General features: G+C 43.7%; 2 protein-coding genes across 4 annotated transcripts in view; both read right to left on the reverse strand.

Moving 5' to 3' along the window:
* Positions 1–4,302: 4,302 nt before the first annotated feature.
* Positions 4,303–13,118, reverse strand: zgc:136971 (S9 family peptidase). Its single transcript, XM_061257720.1, has 22 exons — positions 13,024–13,118; positions 12,499–12,628; positions 12,268–12,394; positions 11,957–12,044; positions 10,728–10,803; positions 10,452–10,612; positions 10,031–10,168; positions 9,846–9,937; positions 9,714–9,751; positions 9,487–9,608; positions 9,241–9,301; positions 8,954–9,048; positions 8,108–8,159; positions 7,780–7,868; positions 7,235–7,373; positions 6,891–6,974; positions 6,652–6,732; positions 6,324–6,412; positions 5,855–6,048; positions 5,663–5,765; positions 5,477–5,583; positions 4,303–5,169 (listed from the first exon to the last, which is right to left on the reverse strand). Exons 1-22 carry the CDS (start codon positions 13,033–13,035, stop codon positions 5,061–5,063), a joined length of 2,187 nt encoding a protein of 728 aa, XP_061113704.1. The 5' UTR covers positions 13,036–13,118; the 3' UTR covers positions 4,303–5,060.
* A 202-nt stretch (positions 13,119–13,320) lies between these two features.
* The window catches only part of ifrd2 (interferon-related developmental regulator 2), a 9,788-nt gene continuing 8,692 nt past the window's right edge, over positions 13,321–14,416 (reverse strand). For all 3 annotated transcript variants that reach the window (XM_061257586.1, XM_061257588.1, XM_061257587.1), the window contains 2 exons: positions 14,232–14,324; positions 13,321–14,010 (listed from right to left, as the gene is read on the reverse strand). In XM_061257586.1, coding sequence (XP_061113570.1) covers positions 13,930–14,010; positions 14,232–14,324 — 174 coding nt within the window. In that variant the 3' untranslated portion in view covers positions 13,321–13,929. The remainder of the gene's footprint in view (positions 14,011–14,231; positions 14,325–14,416) is intronic.

A 14,416-nucleotide genomic window follows, 5' to 3' on the forward strand; every position in this document is an offset into this window, starting at 1 on the left:
GCCAAACATCTAATCCCAAACAGCCATTAAAGGTTGGAGCCCAACTCGGAACAGCAATTAGGAGAGAAGTGAAAATGATTGCGCTTCAGAGAAAAGGAGGCAATAACTCACAGCGTGAGCATCAGAGTAATAATGTATATCTTAGTTCTAATCTAGCGGAGCTGAGCTATTGCCTTCCAGCACAGGAAAATTAAAATACATTCATGAAATCAAGACAAGACAAATAAGCGCCGCTGCATGTAATTACTGAATCGATTTCTTTTACAAATTGTTGGACACATAATGTATATGAATGTGTGCCCAACACTGTGATAACACTCTTTAGTTCGGTACGGATTTCAAGTTAATGCGCAGTTATGTCTGTTTGGTTTCAAGTTAATATGCAGTGATGTCTGTACAAGTACTTGACTTAACCTATATTTACACAAAATGACATCTTTAGCAAAGCTTTATATGCATTTAGAGTTCCCATACATTTTATGTGAAACACCAACCATTATGGAAATTTGTGGGAACATACTATATGTCTAGTGTGAGATATGGGGGGGTCATAATTCAGTCATTCATGAAATGTCAGGGCTGTACCATTCATTGCTACTTCATCTCAGCCCAATGAATTTGACCTGTCAGCAGCATTGTCCCTACTGTCCCTACTGTCTTTCACACACACACACACATCACAAGCTAGTCTCCAGGCTCATATCCCAGACTGCATTGCTCACAGTCTTGTCAGGGCTTCTGTAACCAGTCAAACACTGGGCAGGTCTAACAGAACCCAGCACACCTCACCTGACTGCTGTGAGAACAGGCACATCACAAGCCTCCGGCCTCCAAACTGCACCAAGGGTCCTGTTTAAGGTTCCCTGCGTTTACCGATCGCATTACGCCTTTGTTATTTCGCTCTCATTCTGGTTTGCTCCACAGGCCTGCAAGCCATCCTCACTCTCTAACTGTACCCCGAGTCTGCTATCGCTCTCTCTCACCGCAGGCTGCTATAAAACACCTCACCGATGAAAGGAAACATCAACTGAAGTGAAATTATTTTTTCTCTTAAAAATCACAGCGCTTTATGGTCCAAAATACAATAATTTGCTTAGTTCAGCCTGAGATGTGCGCTAACGATGTTCTTACATCTTGATCTTATAATGCATGACTGCAGAACATTCTTCACCTCATGGGGGAGAGAAATGGACCCCCCCGGCTCTTCCACCTAATGGGCCTGCCCATTTTGACCCACTGTCAACATAATCTGAGGGGGGATTCTCAGTGAGTAGCTGCTGAAGTGTAGAGTGGTGGTGTGCACTAGCAGAGAGATGAATAGTGCATACTGCAGCTGCTTCCTGTACTAATTGCACCTGGTCCAATGGGCCCTCTTACCCCTGTGCATCCCAGGACCCCCCGTACCCCAATGCAGCAAGACAGATTACTTTCTAAGGCAAGCAAGTGTGAAGACCATGGCCTCCCACCGTAGCTCAACATACACCGATTGACTGACCAGCCCTTCATAACACAGCATCACAATTAACATTATAAGACACTTCGTTTTCCACCACTTTAGTTTCTCCTGAATAGCAAGGTCAAACAATAATTTCCAGAACATTCCACAAGAGAGAGGTACACATACTGTCATGAAGTTTGCTTAAAGTCTACCTCATATAGATAGTGGCGCAACCCATTTTTACTTAGGCAGGGCACATTTTACTCAAATTAATTTGATTTCCCCTCTGCTTTAATAGTATTATGCAGAGCACTGGCTCAATGGGTTTCAGCTGTGCTATTTCCCCACTGTGAATGCAGTTTGTCACACACACATGTGGAGTTACATCATGGGTCCAAAACGAAATTCCTTGAGGGTCGTGCTGGATTTACTTCTAACCAATTTCCCTGGTTTAATTGGCCCAGTAAATAACTGAATATGCTTACAGCACTGCAGTTCCCATTCTATAGGGAAATGATGGCAGAAAATTAAACTGAGAAACTGATTGGTTTGATTAGGTAAATAAGAGCCATGGCTAGTTTGCGAAGGGTCCAAAAAAGTCAACATCTTACACAATCTTCTTAGAAAAGAAAAATGCGATTGATGAAGATATTATTTTATTAAATGCAGAGGCGTAGAAAAATAATAGTGTTCTTCACCTCTCTTCCACCCAACAGAGCATAAATTCAGTTCTTAATGAGTTAACCTTGAGGATGCTCACCTCCTCAGGGGAACGGATGGTTTGGGGATCATCCAAATGTTAAAAGCCCCCTGCAGCATTGATTTATCGGCCCCCCCTGGCTGCCTCATCCACATCAGAAAACCTTGAAATCTCTATGTCTCAATCACACATAAACTATGTCAAAATGAAACCCAAAAAGTGTCCCATGCTGCTTTCAGTTCTTGGTGATGTGTTTATGTCCTGGATGGGAATGCAGTGAGGGGCTTGATTAAGCCGCAGCGCAACTGCCCAGGCCTGCCCGTGATGGGGAGATGATATATGCCTTCTATTAAGGGTAAGAAAACATTGCGACAGATCTTTCTAACTGGATCCGCTGAACATTGTTCAGCTCTCTCACTCCAATTCTCTATCCATACCCTCTCCCTGAACCCCCCAGCAATATCTCTCCCGCTGTTTCCACCCAATTCCTCCTCTTTTAATATCGCTCCACGGTTCCCAGTCTACCTCCCTCCATTCTCAACTTCTTTCACGCCACACCATCCCTCTCTACCCTACACCTTCATTAAACCTTTCCTCTTTCTATATCTTCACTACATCCTCATCTGTAAACCCCATATATCCTTTCTCTCTCCCTCTCCAGACCTTCATTTAATCTGTCCCTCCATACATTGGTTAAATTGTTCCCTCTTTCTATAGTTTCACTATACTTAACCCCCCGCGCCTCGAACCCCTCAGCATTCCAGTGGACAAAGCCGCTGGTTGGTGTGATTGATGTCAGTGTTGAGGAGGGGACAGAGCCAGCACTGTGCCCATGGAGACGCCTCTCTTTCACGTTCAGGAGGGGTAGGGCCACAGATGAAAGTAAGGACTGAGGACGCAGAGCCTGGGACAAGCCAGAGACATGCGTGAGCTGAAACCAGGCTAAGCCATCTCTGGAGAGGGCTGACTGTTTCCTGGTCTCCCCATTAAAGTACGGACCACCAGATGAGAGAAGGAAAGGGCTGACTTGAATGAATTAGTTCCTCTTATGTGTGACCCTCCATAGCCGGTCCTAAGATGTCCAGTGGGGCTCCAGGGGTGGACCCCAAAGCCCAAAGATCCTTTCAGAACAGCCCACTCTTACTGCCACGCCCTGTGATCTGGGTGCCAAACTTCAGAGTCGTTCTCACCTCTCGGTTGCAGTGAGCCAGACACACATTTCTTTCACGCCAGCACATTGTCCACATTGCCTGTGACAAAGTATAAATACGGCGTTCTTTGTGTGTACGGTTTTCTGGGGTGGCTGTTTGTCACCTTCCAGTCTTGTGAAGAACAAAGTATGAGACTCGCATAAAATCGCAGACACATACTTGCACGTACAAAAACCAATAACATTTGCCGCAAGAGGACCGCAACTCAGGGGCCTTCAGCTTTCCTACTGCTAGACTAATTGGCTGTGATTTTTTGTTTTAGTAACGTGGTGCAGTATAAGATGCCTGGCTTCTACACTGTGGAGATTGGCCAATATCAACAATAAAGGTGTGCGCATACGTTTCAGGCCACCACTTAGTAAGGAGCACACTGCTACCCACTAGTGGCGCTGAAGGGAACTGCATAGCCTGGAACTGCCTAGCCATATTGAATTTGTTTATATTTCCAGATTCAAATTAATAACAAGAAACACATGCTACAAACCACAATTAAATATGCTCTGACTTGTACACTGGGTTGGGCTCATGCTGTCATAAATAATAATAATAGTGTCTATGTCTTAGAGCAATGTCAGTAATGAAAACCATACAAATAAATTTGTCATCATGAAGAATACTATAGTCAGGACAATATTTGCAATTCTGTGGAGATAATATTTCATAAAATCTCCCCCCACTTGGTCACCAGTTAATCCCTCGAGTGCAGATGTCAAATAACAGAATACAGCAACAACGAGCGCTGAAAATTCTGTCCTTTCCTGCACAAAGGAACGGACACAACCTGTGCAGCTGAGAAGAGCAATTTGGGAATACTTCCTGCAGAGTAGGTGGGAATTAAATTACTTAAAATAATCTTAATTATTCAGCAAGAGCAAGCAATTCATCAACAGATTCTAAGCAGTTGGGAATATGTAAATTTTGAAAAAGAGACTAAACAAATGGGGACTCAGCAGTTCTCCACAAAATTTTGCTTTATTAGCCAAAAAATGTATGTTAACTATAAACCAATTTAAACACTGTTGTCTTGAATGGCAGGAGCGGCGATTTCAGGGACACACGATGCAACACTGCCCCCTAATGTTCATTGTGAGAAGTGGTATGACTGCAATTGGATCCTCCCACCAACATTACACAGCATCACTTCTGGTTACTATTCCACTGACCATTTAACTCAATGACACATCAGAGCCTCTCTGACAGTCCCAGTATCACAGTGCAACCAACTCTGACTCGTATGTAGCCACTAGTTGTGTCTGTAGGATACTGCAGGATGCTGTGAACATGCAGGAAATGCATTATGTCAGACAGCGGGTATCTGTGTGTACTTCTGCTAAAGAATACTATGTAGGGAAGTCAAGTGTTTCAAAAACAGATCATTGTATTGTCAAGAAAGCTGACACTGAAAAAAATTCATGAATATTCTCATGAAATCCTTATTTTGTTGTAATCATTGTTGGTGATTAACTTAAATCTCGGTAAAGTATATAAAGTGGGAGTGGCCTATTAAAATACAGCCACAGTTTTCAATCAAAAAAAGATTCAAACCATTGAAATCCGCATAGTTTTATGTCAGTTTTACAATGTCACGAACATGTAAGATTTCCCAGTGTGCATGAGTTCTTATCTCCGAGGCTCCGCGGTACAGTATTTCAGCAGGTTGTCTTTCAAGTGAAGGGCTACTTCTGCACAGCGGGCCCTCCCGTGCAGCTGCTCAGCGCAGGCCCAGGTGCTTCTGGAACCAGAGGACCACGTTGAGGAAGCAGTCTGCCTGCGTGTCCACACGGGCCAGCGAGTGGCCGTCTTCTGCAAACCACAGCAGTCTGTAACATTACACACGCTGGGGTCAGACACCACGCAAAAATCATAAAACAAGCCCATCTGCCCCTTACGTTTGGCCAGTTCATATTGATCGTTGTGCTGATACACACTTCTTATCTCTGTTGCTTATATTGGAGTCTATACACTATGCGACAGTGTTATCGATTGATATCGGCGAAGGAATCACTTGGGCACGAGTGTTTGCCAGATAATAAATGCAAATATCACGGTGCGGTGTGAAATGCAAGGGATTATGCAGCAAATGAGATTTAATCTTTTCCTTTTCTGACTGAAGCTCACAGCTCCTACCTAACGGGGGAGTTTCTGCTCTTCAGCGCACGGTACAGCTCCAGGCCTTGGTGGGGGGACACCCTTTTGTCTTTACCTCCCAACAGAAGCAGTACAGGAGCCTTGATCTGCACATTACACAGAGGAACAGAAATAGCAGCACTGTCCAGGCAAAGGCCCTGTGATGCTCGGAGGGCAAGTGCTTACCTGAGCGGCATGAGCAATGGGAGACACCTGGAACATAGCGGTCAGAGCATCTGGGCTGGGCAGGCGGTCAAACGAGTACTGGAGCCCCACCGCTGAGTAGCGCCTGTGTCCCAGAACAAAGCCACCATTTTAAAAAGCTCTCTCTCTCTCTGTTATGATCTCAGAGGCAGGCGGGATGATGGGTGTCCTCACCAGTCCACGATGTCGCTGGTGCCCAGCAGGGTGGCACCGTTAATGACAGGGTTCCGGGCCGCACAGGCTCCGTAGAAGTCTGGGTACTGGCCAATCAGGTGGCAGGCCAGGAACCCTCCGTGAGAGCCGCCCATCACAGCCACTTTCCTGGGGTCAAGGGTCGTGTCGCTCTGCAGGGCAGTCAGCACTGCTCTCTGGGAGATGAAGAGGGAAAGATCACCCTGAGAAGTATTCGACTATTCTTTAGTATCTAGCATACCTCTTACATCCTGAAGCACTGCACAGATCAGTGAGGCCATTCTTAAAACCAAAAGTATACTGCAAACAAAGAAGTGCATTAAAAGTGAATAAACCTAAAGACGTGGCTTACTTTAGTCCTACAACAGTGAGACATGAAACAGACTTCAAGCTGGTGCCAAGATTTGATCGAGTTTGATTAAGTGAAATACAGGCAGATATTTCACAGCACCTGCATATCCTTGACATCCTGGCTGCCAATGTTCCCAATAAGAGACAGGATGCTGTCCTGCCCAAATCCAGTGGACCCCCGATAGTTCACTGCCAAAAAAGCAAGGTATGACACAGGAGGGTGTTTAACAGACTGATTCCATACCCCAGCTCTGTGGTTCCTCACCTACTGTGACCTTTACAGAAATATACTGTGACAACTTGGGACAAGTAGAAATGTGGAAGCACATCATCAATATTTGATGCATATTCAGAGTTTTCTGTGAGGGAGCATGAAAGCACCATGAACAGCTCCAGTGAAAAACGGGAAAGGTTCTGTGTTCTCTTACCCATGAGCACAGCAAAGCCCACCCTGGCCAGAGCAGCAGAGGAAACATTCCACTCAGCTGAGAACTGCGAGTGTGGACCACCTGCAGATATTATTACATCACACACACACACACACACACACACACATGCACACAAAGGAATCCCAAATTAACTTGATTTTGCATATCAATCAGAATTTACAGGTCAGACAAGTTCACACTGTTAGTTTCCACTGATGTCATGAAAAACAATCTCTCACCATGAGCGAACACCACCAGGGGCACCTTTACCCCAGATCGAGGAACGCGGGGTTTCACCAGAAGAGCTCCGAAATCAAGGCCAGCTGTTACAGAAATCAACATTAGTTACAGAACAGTTACAGACATTAATATAAACCAGTTATTAAAAACTATTCATATACTTTTTTCTTTCCATATACAGTAACATACAAGGCAAGCTAAGATTAAATAAGAAAATGGACTGTTAATCCTTTTTACTATTGAAGCTACCTTGTGAAAAAATGTGATTAAGCAAACTTTTAAATAAACTGCTTTAAAATAACAACTGTGTCAGATCAGGAGGCCTGTTAGTACTAACTCTTACAGTATTCAGCGTTCTCCTCCTGGGCCGCAGGGGTGACGTTCAGGACCCTCCACTCCAGGTGTGGGATGTGTTGGGGCTCATTCAGGGCAGTCCAGGATACCCCAGCTTCTCCCCCTGCTGGGGGCAGGAACCCCACTTTCTGGAAGAGCACCCAGGGATACAGGGATCAGCCCTGCTGCCCACTTTACATTACTGCTGTGAGTACTTACAGAACATCTACCACACAAAAAGATTAATTCTGTTCTACACAACACAGGAGTATACAACCTATACTCGCACTCACACTAAGCAATGAATTTTATATGGGACAGAACTATTACACTACTATTACCACATACAAAGGCGGGCGTTTTTCTATTGGTCTTGTAACCAAAATGTCACAGAATAACTTCAAAATTGGGAAATTGATTTGGAATGCTACTGACATTGTACTTTACCTGAACTTAAGGATGCACCACATGGGAATTCTGGGCTCATATCAATAACCGCTATTTGTCTGGCCATATTAGCTGATATTGATAACAATGTCACTCTTTGACACATACCAGGCATGGAGCTTTGTTGAGGGAGGAACAGTTGACCACCATCACGTCTCTTTCAATGGCCAGCAGCTTCCAGCTTCCAAATTCCTCAACTAATAGAACCCAGGAGCAAATCTTACTGTTTTGTACAGATAGTCAAATGTAATGTAAAGTAATGAAGTCAAAAAGTGTTACTGCCAAGCTCTGAATTATCTTGCTTAGAAAAAAGAAATATATTCTTCCTAATAATACCGCAATATGAATCTTCATTACAAGAATCCCATGCATTCCCTCAGACAGGGTGAAAATGCTGTATTTCTGTTGTTCAAAAGCCGAAGAACTAGATACTTACTGTCAACAAGACGAGTGACTCTTTTTGTGCTTCTGTCCACCACAAAGAGCTCCTTAAGATGGACGAAGTGGAGACACACAGAGGAAAATAAACAGACATGGAGAGAGAGTCAACAAAGAAAATGAGGAAAGAATTAAACAGAAGAAGAAAAGACAGACAAGAACACAGGGACAAGAAAAATATCTTCCCAACTAGATCATGAAAGAATTAATATATTTTATATAAAACAAAATAGAAATATAAAACAAAATTATAAAAAGAATGTATATATTTTATTAGGTATTTATTAGACTTATTTATTAGACTTATTGGTCTTCTGCTGCTGTAGCCTATCCACTTAGAGGTTTGATGCGTTGTGTGTTCAGACAAGCTCTTCTGCATACCACTTTTGTAATGTGTGGTTATTTGCATTGCTGTTACCTTCCTGTCAGCTTTGAACAGTCTGGCCCTTCTCCACTGACCTCTCTCATTAACAAGGCATTCATGCGCGCAAAACTGCGGCTCATTGGATGTTTTTTTATTTTTCACACCATTCTCTGCAAGCTCTAGAGACTGTTGTGTGTGGAAATCCCAGGAGATATTGTAGTTTCTGAGATATTCAAACCACCCTGTCTGGCACCAACAATCATTCCATGGTCAAAGTTAACTTAAATCACCTTTCCTCCCCATTCTGACATTTAGTCTGAAAAACAGCTGAACCACTTGACCATGTTTGCATGTAGTGTTTATTCATGTAGTTGCTGCCACACGATTAGCTGAATATTTGCATTAAAAAGCTGGCGTCCAGGTCTACCTAATAAAGTGCTCAGGGAATATAAAACTGTGATTAACTGTGACTGGATGTACCTTCCAGTTCCGCCTGCCACTGCTGAACAGCACCCTCTGGCTGTCTGCAGACCAGCAGCGTGGGGGCAAGGCTTCATACAGCCCAGCAAACTCCCCTGAGATACAACAGAACAACCTGGTTAGAGAACACACTGCGAAAAGCTGCACTTATTCCCATATGACAGCAGGATTGAGAGCAAGATTGTTTGCACATGCCCCATTCTTTACACAATGAGAGCTGCTCCTCTCTCTTAGTCCACAGTCAATTCAGTTCATTGTCCCTCACACCTCCGATCATAAGATCATACCGTCCTGTGGTCTCTTGACTACATCCACCAGCAAAGAGGTCCTCTTAGTTTCCCAGTCATACTGCAGAGACAAACCAGGAGAACAGTTAAAAAATCTCTATAGGAAATACCTACAGCACTCTCAACAAAGGAAATAAGGAATCTGATACAACATATACTTAACTTCAGCCTCAAACTCCTAATAAAAACAGAAGAACATTCCGGAGATGTACGTAGTTACATGGATGGCGTATGCTCAGGGCTTACCAGCTGCAGGCTGAGACACTGGTTGTGGGGCCCAAACACCTGGCCCTGCAGGTAGACAATGCAGCTTCTGTCTGGGCTGAGACGAGGAGATGAGACCGCACTCTGGTCTGAGGAAAGGCACTCTGTTCACAGGGACCGACCGAAAAAGCAGAACGGAAATTGAGGAAATTATTGGTTAACAGGACAAAAATATTTTCACTCAGAGAATGTGTGGAAAATACACTTACCACAGTTCCCTTCAAGGTCTACATGAAAAAGAGCGGATCTGAAACCAGAAGTCAGGCTCTTATAGCGCGAACAGAAAACAATGGGTTGGAAATGGGTGCATTCAGCAATAACAACGTGAAGCCATCTCTCACCTCCGGTTGGAGCAGAACTTCAGGCCCAGTCGAAAAGGCTCGTGCCACCATCCCACAAACAGCACACCCTCATCCCCTGGGGACCACAGCGCCTATGGGTGTAGAGTGCAGGTACTAATACCGGGCACATCACATATACACCTGAAACAGTCAGGCTTCTGCTGCAGAGCTGTGCTGGGACTCACCTGGCCAGGGGACACCTGTGTGGGGATGCCCTGCAGCACTGTTACTGTGCACTTGCCTATATCAGCTACACACAACACTGGGACACTCTTCTGAACAAGGCCTTCTCCCCAGTCTTCCAAGTACACATTCTGGTCCTCCTTTAGAATGACCAGAAAGGAAACCAGTGAGATGGACAATCAGAAAGTAAAAGGGAAGAAGTGAAAAGAAGTATGGATTCACTTATAGAAGGATGAAAATACTGCCATATGCCATTATCACTATAACATTTCCCACATCACATAAAGTATTCACCAATTCATACAAATCAATTTCAGTCATCAGAACTTTAAGTTAACTCGAACAACTTTCCTGGTTATGGAAAATACTAAAACCAATATGCTCCCTTTTCCATGTGAATAACATTGAGTGGTTCAAAATGACCTTGCCAGTTGTTAACTCCTTTCCAGAATTCCCTTCCCCAGCATCCTCGCTGGCTGGCCTGGATTCCGGGACAGTAGATGATTCCACCTTAGACTGCCTCCCCTCTGCGACGTATAGCACCCTCCCTTCACAAGCAGACCAGGCCAAGCAGCCGAACTGAGCTGGAACACAGAGAGTTTTACAGATAGAAGCTCAACGTTGCAAAATCAAAATGGATGACCACTGGGATCACAATATGACATCTTAATTTAAAATGGAAAATGCGTACCAACTTACCATCTTCGTACACTCTCCCATGTTTGTTTAAGGAGGTGAGGTCAAGGCTTTTCATATAACCATGCCTGTTCCATATCTTAAATGGGAAAGCAACAAGCAACATGAGTCACATTTTGTCATAGCTGTGCCTTAGTAGCACCCCCCTCCCTTTCCCCCCCATCTACAAACAAAACAAACATATCTAAAATCTCTACAGCAGCACAAGCCTCAGTATTTTATCACACATCATCACATCAAATCAACAGGATCTATGTAACATAGTTCATAAAACCTGTAATACCATCCACTGTATTACCACATATAGTCACACAAATACTCACACGTCACCCCCCTGCTTACTTCCCTCCACTGGCTGCCTGTCATGGCTCGCATCAAATTCAAAACATTGGTGCTAGCCTTCCAAGCAGTTAAAGGGTCTTCCCCAGCTTATCTGCAAAAAATCATCAGACCCTACACCCCTGCCAGACCTCTTCGTTCAGCCTCCACAGGCCGCTTGGCACCTCCCCCTCTCCGAACCTCCACCTCACGCTCACGACTACTGTCTGTTCTGGCTCCACGGTGGTGGAACGAACTCCTCGTTGAGGTCAGAACTATAGAATCTCTCCCCACCTTCAAGCGCAAGCTGAAGACACACCTCTTCAAGCAGCACCTCTCCCCATCCCTCCCTACCTCCCTGTGAACCTTAATTGTTGTCTCTGTGACTTGCTTTGTCCCTTGTCCTTATCTTTGTTGTACAGGTAGCAGTTGAAATTGTACTTCCCTCTAGGGTCTTTCAGCGAACTTATCCCGGGTTATGGGTATGCACTTTGTTGTACGTCGCTCTGGATAAGAGCGTCTGCCAAATGCCAATAATGTAATGTAATGTAAAAAAGCTGTATGTGCTGAGGTCGATTGTGATGCAGAATAAATGTTTGTTATGTATTTTCTCCCTTATTCTTTCTCCACAGTTTGGCATCAGTTGTGCAGCCAACGGCCACACCAGGGCCTACACAAGGAGCACTGCAGCTGATGCGTGACTGCCCACTTCTCCCATGCACTGGCCTATGAGCCCATGTCTATCATCACCAGTAATGCAAGACACCCTGACTGAATAAAACCCACACAACCCATGCTGCGACAATGAGAACGATGTCCTGCAGCTGCATACTATATCCTAGTCATAGCCATCAAATGACATAGCTCAGTTTATAACTAAATTATAAACACAACTGTGGGGCATGGAATCTCACCTCGAGAAATTGGTGAGCCTTGCCCTGAGAACTGGTTTCTCTGACAACAGCCTTGAGTGTTCTAGAGGGAGAGTGTCTGCTGAGCAATCTGAAAGAATAGGAAAGACGGAACCATCAAACTGAGGCCTGTTACTACAATCACTTTCAGTAATGAATAAAAGCAACTGAATTGTTACATTTGTTTGAGAGAGGCACCATGCTAAATATCTGGCTACAACATCTGTACTTTTGGTAGCACTGTATCAGTGTCACATGGTGAACTGAATGAAAGAACTTATCCAGGAGATACAGTGGTGTGACAGTATCCTTACTCTCCATTAACGTGGCTGCAGTGACCAGGGGGCAGTGTTTTCAGCACCGCCCTGTCATCACACAGTAGGGTGTACTGCTTGCTATATCGCAACCTTGTTCCTCGGTCTGTCTCATTCTGGCTCCACTCTGCAGGAGAAAAGTAAGACACCGTTACCCTAATGGTACTGGTGGTCTCGTTTCGGGCAAATACTGTTGAAACCCCGTTACCTAACGTAGGACACCGACCCTACCTGCAAATAAGCTAATGTACCTCGTCCCAGGGGTAGCTTGTACTTCTGGATACACGGTGACTGAAACTGGGGTGGGGAACTGGCTGTATTCTTTGAACACTGCGCTAATAGATTCAGACTCCGTTTGCATCTAGTAAATGAAATGAAACACGATGCATCAAAATACGGCTGTAACATACATGGAACTTGCATTCAACAGAAATATTGTTCACGTGTAAGTAGCCGTGTTTCAAGACACTACAAGTATAAAAACGGGAAGCTCGGGCAAGTGGCAACCGAAGTCAGTTGCTAGAAATGCTAACGTTACTGCTAAAGAATACAATTCAGGCACCCGCTAAATAGCTTTCAGTGCTAACCAGTGGCTATAGACTATGCTAACTAATGAATACATCGGTATACTGATAGTATTTTTTTTAATCTTCAATTTAATGCCTCTGTAAATTAATCATGACAAGCCATGGTTAATTTATTTAAAGTTGTGAACTAACTGACTCTTTCGTTCAAATGGAACACAAGTATGTTTACCAGGAACTCCATGACGGTGCTTCCGATGAATGGACTCTACCACTTGAGTATGACTGTGGGGGCTGGTAAAAAAAATAGGGGAACGTGGCGAAGTACATTTGTTAGATTTTTCTCGTCGACCTTTATCAGTGGGAATTGATTTTTGCCCCATCCTGTGAATACTATTACAAGACTATTTATTTTATGCAGAGCACAATTGAAGTAATCTCAGAGACTATGGCTACCTGCCTCTTATGAAGATGTTCATTTCTCATTGCAAGACGTAAGTTTAAGAAACGAAGACATTGAATGCATTCATCACTTATTAGATTTTTATTTTAATTCAAGATGTCAAATTAGTTTTACCCTTTGGGTACATATGCAATGCCTGTCAATTAAATGACAAAAGCTGGAAAATAACCGCCACTCAATTCTTTTTAATCTTGGTGCACTTTCATTATACATTATACATATGTATATAATATATACATATAAAGATAAATAATGCACAACCAAACCAGCATACAAAATATACATAGAAAAACTACAAAATGTCTTCATTTTGTTTAACCCTTTCCCATGTTTGATTACAAAGTCTGTAAATGTTTATTTTGTTTAAAAATCATTTTCTGGTCTTCCACTTCTGGTCTTCCACTCAATAAATTAGAAGGTAAAATACTCCACATGAAATGATTAATATTGTCTTACATATAGCTAATATAAAGGTACATTATACTTGTCATTATTCCCATTGGTTGCTTTCTTTTATTCCATGATGTTAAATAAAAAAATAAAACACACGCAGGAATTGTTTGCAATGTCCCAGTTTTGGCAGCAGCATGTTTTTCAAGTGAACAGATATGGTGGGGCTAGTGTTCTTCTCCCTAGTGCTGTCCCCCGGGCTGGCTGAGTTCCTTCCGTCCACTCTCACATCACATCCGCTCTCTTGTCCCTCACTTTGTTCCTTAATTTAGTCCTGGCTTTGAATGCAGCGGAGTTGTACAAATGCTGAAAGAGGGAGAGAGCAGGGTGTCAAATCTGGGCAAGAAGTGAAGACCAAAACATTTGAAAGGACCTTTGTGAATAGTTTTAGATCATCGTTCTTCTGAAGAGACAAGCAGTTCAGGCTCAGTGTGAGCACTGTAGTGCATTCACCCCTGTAAAGCATTCAGAACATGCCAGTGACACCATGGGTCTTGAGCGGACCACGGTAGCGGTTCATATTTCACCTTCTCAAAACGGGATATCCTGCTGGCCTTGACAGAAGCATCCAAAATCAAAGGTGGCCCCAGTTCAAAGATGTCCCTCAGCAGCTGGTTATACTGCATTCACAACAAAACTATGTTCAGCAGTGTGCACATTTAACAATGTGGTGATAACCAGACATTATACACAAGAAAAAGTACAAAATGAT

The sequence above is a fragment of the Conger conger genome, chromosome 10 (assembly GCF_963514075.1).
Source record: "Conger conger chromosome 10, fConCon1.1, whole genome shotgun sequence".
Lineage (NCBI taxonomy): Eukaryota > Metazoa > Chordata > Actinopteri > Anguilliformes > Congridae > Conger > Conger conger.